Raw genomic sequence first — 6,821 nt, forward strand, 5'->3', positions numbered from 1 at the left:
CTCACTATTATGTTAGATCCACTATGGACTGGACTCTCACTATTATGTTAGATCCACCATGGACTGGACTCTCACAATATTATGCTAGATCCACTATGAACTGGACTCTCACAATATTATGCTAGATCCACCATGGACTGGACTCTCACACTATTAACTAGATCCACTCGACGTCCATTGCACTGGTCGCCCAGGGGGTGTGGGGTCCCCACATCTGCGGTCCCCTCCAAGGTTTCTCATTGTCATCCCATTGGGTTGAGTTTCTTTCTTGCCCTGATGTGGGATCTGAGCCGAGGATGTCGTTGTGGCTTGTGCAGCCCTTTGAGACACTTGTGATTTAGGGCTATATAAATAAACATTGATTGATTGATTGATTGATTGATTGATTGATAGATTGAACACTAATGGAGTATCGGTGCGTGTAAAACAGTAGCAGGCGACTGTGGTTTTAATAGTAAACAAATATCATCCCGGGGGCCATAGATGATTCATTTGCGGGCCAGATCTCTCCCGCGGGCCTTGACTTTGACACCCCTGATCCATCTGCATGTTCATGTTAGCTGCACTGCCAACTAGTGGCCTGGCATTCTAACTACATGCAATTTTGCAGGAGGATAATCGTCTTGTCATACAAATATTATCAGATTATTTATTTATATGCTGTATATACCAGGGGTGTCAAAGTCATTTTACATCGGGGGGGCCACATGGAGAAAAATCTACTCCCAAGTGGTCCGGACTGGTAAAATCACAGTACAATAACTTAAAAATAAAGAAAACTTCAGATTGTTTTCTTTCTTTAAAAATAGAACAAGCACATTCTGAAAATGTACAAATCATAATGTTGTTTTGATTGATTGATTGATTGATTGATTGATTGATTGATTGATTGATTGATTGATTGATTGATTGATTGATTGAAACTTGTATTAGTAGATTGCACAGTACAGTACATATTCTGTACAATTGACCACTAAATGGTAACACCCGAATACGTTTTTCAACTTGTTTAAGTCGGGGTCCACGTAATTGGGTTAATAGTATTCTATCTTTAATTGTCGTTATTTATACTTTCTGAATAATTGATGTGATAATGCCCATCTGGTGTTAATTTTCAATCCATCAAAATAACAAAATATCAAATTCCAATTACAGGATGTTATTTATGTAGTTTGATCATTTTCCTCGACTGGTGCACTAACATCATGTGGTTTATGTTATTGTTTTTACGTATGTAGCGTCATTTACAAAGATACAAAGAATTGCTATTGCGACATCTACTGGACACATTTAGAACAGCCGTTTCTTTCATTCAAAAATGTCGGCTCATTTTTATGCTCAGTGGCCTTGTTACCTGCTCAGTGGCCTTGTGGTTAGAGTGTCCGCCCTGAGATCGGTAGGTCGCGAGTTCAAACCCCGGCCGAGTCATACCAAGGACTATAAAAATGGGAACCATTACCTCCCCGCTTGACACTCAGCATCAAGGGTTGGAATTGGGGGTTAAATCACCAAAAATGATTCAATGGCGCGGCCACCGCTGCTGCTCACTGCTCCCCTCCCCTCCCAGGGGGTGATCAAGGGTGATGGGTCAAATGAATGGAACAATTTCGCCATACGCCAATGGGAGACCGGGGCTTTCTGCTCCGCCGCTCCCAGTCTGTGGAACGCTCTCCCTGACCACCTGAGGGCACCACAGACTGTGGATGCTTTTAAAAAAGGCTTGAAAACCCTTCTTTTTTTAGATATATGCCAACTAGTAGATTGCACAGTATAGTACATATTCCGTACAATTGACCACTAAATGGTAACACCCGAATAAGTTTTTCAACTTGTTTAAGTAGGGGTCCAAGTAAATCAATTCATGGTAAAGTAAATCAATTCATGGTAGGCTGTTCTAGTTTTTATTTTTATTATCTTTTTATTTTATTTATTTATTTTTATTTTTTAATACAATGTAGCACTTTGAGGTTGTTTGCTCAATATAAAGTGCTTTTTTACAAATAAAATATATTATTATTATTGGACATGATCGGCCGATAAATGCTTTAAAATGTAATATCGGAAATTATCGGTATCGTTTTTTTTATTATCGGTATCGGTTTTTAAAAAAAACATTTTTTTATTTTTTTTTATTAAATCCACATAAAAAACACAAGATACACTTACAATTAGTGCACCAACCCAAAAAAACCTCCCTCCCCCATTTACACTCATTCACACAAAAGGGTTGTTTCTTTCTGTTATTAATATTCTGCTTCCTACATTATATATCAATATATATCAATACAGTCTGCAAGGGATACAGTCCGTAAGCACACATGATTGTGCGTGCTGCTGGTCCACTAATAGTACTAACCATCCATCCATCCATTTCCTACCGCTTGTCCCTTTTAGGGTGACGGGGGGTGCAAACCTTTAACAGTTAATTTTACTCATTTTCATTAATTACTAGTTTCTATGAAACTGTTTTTATATTGTTGTACTTTCTTTTTTATTCAAGAAAATGTTTTTAATTTATTTATCTTTTTTTTTTTTTTTTTTTTTAAAAGGACCTTATCTTCACCATACCTGGTTGTCCAAATTAGGCATAATAACGTGTTAATTCCACGACTGTATATATCGGTAGATATCGGTATCGGTAGATATCGGTATCGGTTGATATCGGTATCTGTAATTAAAGAGTTGGACAATATCGGAATATCGGATATCGGCAAAAAGCCATTATCGGACATCCCTAATTATTATTATTATTATTATTATTATACCTAGTGTGTGTGGTACAATCATTGGTACTTTAACTTTTATACATAGCAAACTCATCCCATGAATTACCATGAATTGATTTACGTGGACCCCGACTTAAACAAGTTGATAAACTTATTCGGGTGTTACCATTTAGTGGTCAATTGTACGGAATAGGGATGTCCGGTAATATCGGCCTGCCGATATTATCGGCCGATAAATGCGTTAAAATGTAATATCGGAAATTATCGGTATCATTTTTTTTATTATCTGTATCGTTTTGTTTTTTTATTTATTAAATCAACATAAAAAACACAAGATACACTTACAATTAGTGCACCAACCCAAAAAACCTCCCTCCCCCCATTTCTTTCTGTTATTAATATTCTGGTTCCTACATTATATATCAATATATATCAATACAGTCTGCAAGGGATACAGTCCGTAAGCACACATGATTGTGCGTGCTGCTGCTCCACTAATAGTACTAACCTTTAACACTTCATTTGACTCATTTTCATTAATTACTAGTTTCTATGTAACTGTTTTTATATTGTTTTACTTTCTTTTTTATTCAAGAAAATGTTTTTAATTTAGTTATCTTATTTTTTATTTTTTTTTAAAAAGTACCTTATCTTCACCATACATGGTTGTCCAAATTAGGCATAATAATGTGTTAATTCCACGACTGCATATATCGGTTGATATCGGTATCGGTTGATATCGGTATCGGTAATTAAAGAGTTGGACAATATCGGAATATCGGATATCGGCAAAAAGCCATTATCGGACATCCCTAGTACGGAATATGTACTAAACTGTGCAATCTACTAATAAAAGCGTCAATCAATCAATCAATCAATCAATCAATCAATCCCGCGGGCCGGATCAAACCTGTTCATGGCCCGCGGGCCGTACGTTTGACACCCCTGGTATATACCATCGTATAGTCTTAATTGGAGTTGTCATTTTTGGAAAACTAGTTGACATTTTTTGCAGTTGACTACAAAAAATAAATGAATATTGGTATTTTCAGTATCGATCAAGCCATTTCAAAAAACAATATATTTTAATTTTCACTTGTGTGGACAAAAAAGACGTTCTTTTTTTTGAAACGCAAAACAGTAGGGAGGAGAATATTTAAATATGCAACGCGGCGTCCCTTTAAGACCGCCCTTTCACCCGCTACGCCCCTGCACAATTGCCCCCGACGGCGGACCAATGGGGACGAGGGGGAGGCGGGACTTGGGCTCCTCCCCCCTCCCACCCGCGCCAAGACCGCCTTCCTCGGAGCTTTTTTAGATGTGCATAATCCCTGAGTTGACCCAGAAAATCGTCAGTCGTTTCAAGATCTGATGCTGCAGTCTTTGTGCGCACCTCTCTCTCCCCACGATGACGCGCGGCCCCGCGGACTACACGCACTGCTGAGCCTCCCCCCACCTGGACCCTCCACTCCCCCCTTTACCCCCACCCCCCCACCCCGCTCGACCCTCCGCGCCGCAGCGGACTTTAGCCACTGGACCGAGCACCGAAGAGGAGCAACTTTAACCGGCGGGGAGCCGAACACGGTACGTGCACTTGTTTTCTTTTTTTTTGTTTTTTTTTAATGGACCGTCGTCAAGGTTAGAGCGCGCGCCCGCGTGCGCGCGCGCGTGTGTGCGTGCACGGCGCGCCATTGTTTCCTTGTTTGCCCAGCTAGCGAGATGTGATTACCGTGCAACATTTACGTGACGGCAATATTCCATTTTGAAAAAGGAAACACGCCAAAAAAACAAAAAAAATGCGTGGAAAGGGGGGGGGATGCAGCGCGTGCAGCGGTGTTGTGTAGCGCCGTGATGTCACGCTGCTCTTTGTTGCAACCTTGCGTGCGTAAAAAAAAAAAAAAAAATGTGTTTAACGTCGAATGTGTTTTATTTTGAAGAGGCGGAAAGGAAGTATGGCATTGGTGCGGCAATGCTAGCTTCATTGAATGGTGTTTAGGTTGATAATACTAATAATTGGGTGCTTCCAACCAAAACAGGAGGCATGGCAGACCACCTCATGATGCCCATGAATCACGGTTCGGCCGGCGCCAGTCTCCACGGTTACCGGATGGGCATGAACGGCCTGCAGGCGGGCCACCAGCCGCACGGCAACCAGCAGGCCATGCGACCGCTGCCCGGCGGACAGATGATGCATTACGGCGGCGCCCAGGCCAGCATGGAGACGGCCATGCGGCAGCGGCAAGGCATGGTGCCCATGAACGGACAGATGAACGGCGGCCAAATGGGCCACCACCACCACCAGATGACCTCCGGGGGCATGATGTACAACGGGCAGCAGCAGCAGCAGCATCATATGCACCAGACCCAGCAGCAGCACCAGCAGCACCAGCAGCAGCAGCAGCAGCACCAAGTCCAACAGAGCCAGTTCATGAACGGAGGCTTGACGTCTCAGCAGCTCATGGCCAGCATGCAGCTGCAAAAACTCAACACCCAGTATCACGGACACCCGCTGGGGCCCATGGGCGGGAACCACATGGGCCCGGCGAGCCAGTACCGCATGAACCCGGCGCAGCTGGCCAACATGCAGCACATGGCGGGCCCGGCGCTGGCCCTGAACGGTATGGACGCGGACATGATCGACGAGGAGGTGCTGACCTCGCTGGTCATGGAGCTGGGCCTGGACCGGGTGCAGGAGCTGCCGGAACTCTTCCTGGGCCAGAACGAGTTTGACTTCATCTCGGACTTTGTGAGCAAACAGCAGCCCAGCACTGTGAGCTGCTGAGAGGGATCGGACTGGACCGGACTGGAGACCCCCACCCCCCCCCCCCCCCTCCGCCCTTACCCCCATGTCTTCATGAAGATGGACCATAGAAGGAGGTGCGCTCGTCTCTTTTAGGACCGCCGGGCGCGCAGAAGGAGAACTCTGGCTTGTGGTCTGGTTGGGGTTGGGGTTGGGGACCTCCCACTTCCTGGACATGAATGTAAAAAAAAAAAAAAAAAAAAAAGAAGTCACAAAGCCACTCGGAACAATGACACTGTGTTTCCTCCCCGCCTGGACGTCCTCCAAGAAGGTGTATTTATTTATAATCCAACGCAGACAACTACTGGGGACAAGTGCTTTTTAATCATTTTAATTATGGAGACCAATTTTAAGTTCCTTTTTCTTTTTTTTTTTTTTTTCGCAGGTCCAGAAAGGAGCCTTTTTTTTTATGATTTTTGTTTTTTAGATGTGTTGTTCTCAAACATGGACTGCTTGTACTGTATGAAGCTGTATAACTCCAACACTGTTGTGTTCTTCATGGAGACGTAGAACCGCCTTAATCACGCAGATTCTTATTTATTATCGCTTGTTTATATTGTCCCAAGGTTTTTTTGTTTTTGTTTTTTTGGGGGGGGGGTGGGATTTTTGAAGGTGGAAGGGAGGACGGACGGTCTTTGTCAAAGGTTTTGAGGATCAATAAAGATGGCCTGGATAGAAGAGTCATGGCCTGCTTTTCTATTTATTGCACCCCCCCCACACACATGTGTCACATGACGGTGGTGGGGAGGGGGGGGGGGGGGGTTTAGGTAAGTGATGTTAACCGGACTCTCAAATCGTGCAATTATGGGTGGTGTACGAGGCGACTGGGGGGCGATGCGTCCGCCCGATGATTATGACCTCCTGATGTTTCCATTGTCCATGTGCTACTTCCTGTTTACGCTTTCTCATGTATACTCCTCAATGTTCTCATTTGTCCTCAAAGGTTGACGATTCGGCCGTCGATGATCGGAAATTTTTACGAATAAAAAAAAAAGTAAACCTGAAACATACATCAGATTTATTGGGGATGGATTAACTCGTGTTTTCGAGACCTCCGTGGAATTTGTTGTTTGAGCTGGGTGTGTTTTTCAAATCAATCCCGCCTATAAGGTGGTCTTTTTTTTAGGGTTTAATAACAGCCGAATCCTACAATTCAGAATCTTGTCCGAAAAGATTTTGAGCTGGACATGTGTGAGAAGTTTCAAGTCAGTCAGACTTACCGGGTGAGCATTTTCTCCTATAAACACGGTTGAAGTCCTGGTCAAAATCTAGTCTTGACATCCCTTGTTTACATC

General features: G+C 43.3%; 1 protein-coding gene across 1 annotated transcript; it reads left to right on the top strand.

Annotated features, from left to right (window-relative positions):
* Nucleotides 1-4,059: 4,059 nt before the first annotated feature.
* Nucleotides 4,060-6,547, top strand: LOC133660783 (cbp/p300-interacting transactivator 3-like). The gene is made up of 2 exons (XM_062064366.1): nt 4,060-4,310; nt 4,763-6,547. The coding sequence occupies exon 2, from the start codon at nt 4,768-4,770 to the stop codon at nt 5,506-5,508; it is 741 nt and encodes a 246-aa protein (XP_061920350.1). The 5' UTR covers nt 4,060-4,310; nt 4,763-4,767; the 3' UTR covers nt 5,509-6,547.
* The last annotated feature ends 274 nt before the right edge of the window (nt 6,548-6,821 follow it).

This window comes from Entelurus aequoreus, linkage group LG11 (assembly GCF_033978785.1).
Source record: "Entelurus aequoreus isolate RoL-2023_Sb linkage group LG11, RoL_Eaeq_v1.1, whole genome shotgun sequence".
Taxonomy (NCBI): domain Eukaryota; kingdom Metazoa; phylum Chordata; class Actinopteri; order Syngnathiformes; family Syngnathidae; genus Entelurus; species Entelurus aequoreus.

What these genes read in the sequence shown, in the direction of transcription:
- LOC133660783 (XM_062064366.1), top strand. Translation starts at nt 4,768, where the DNA reads ATGGCAGACCACCTCATGATGCCCATGAATCACGGTTCGGCCGGCGCC.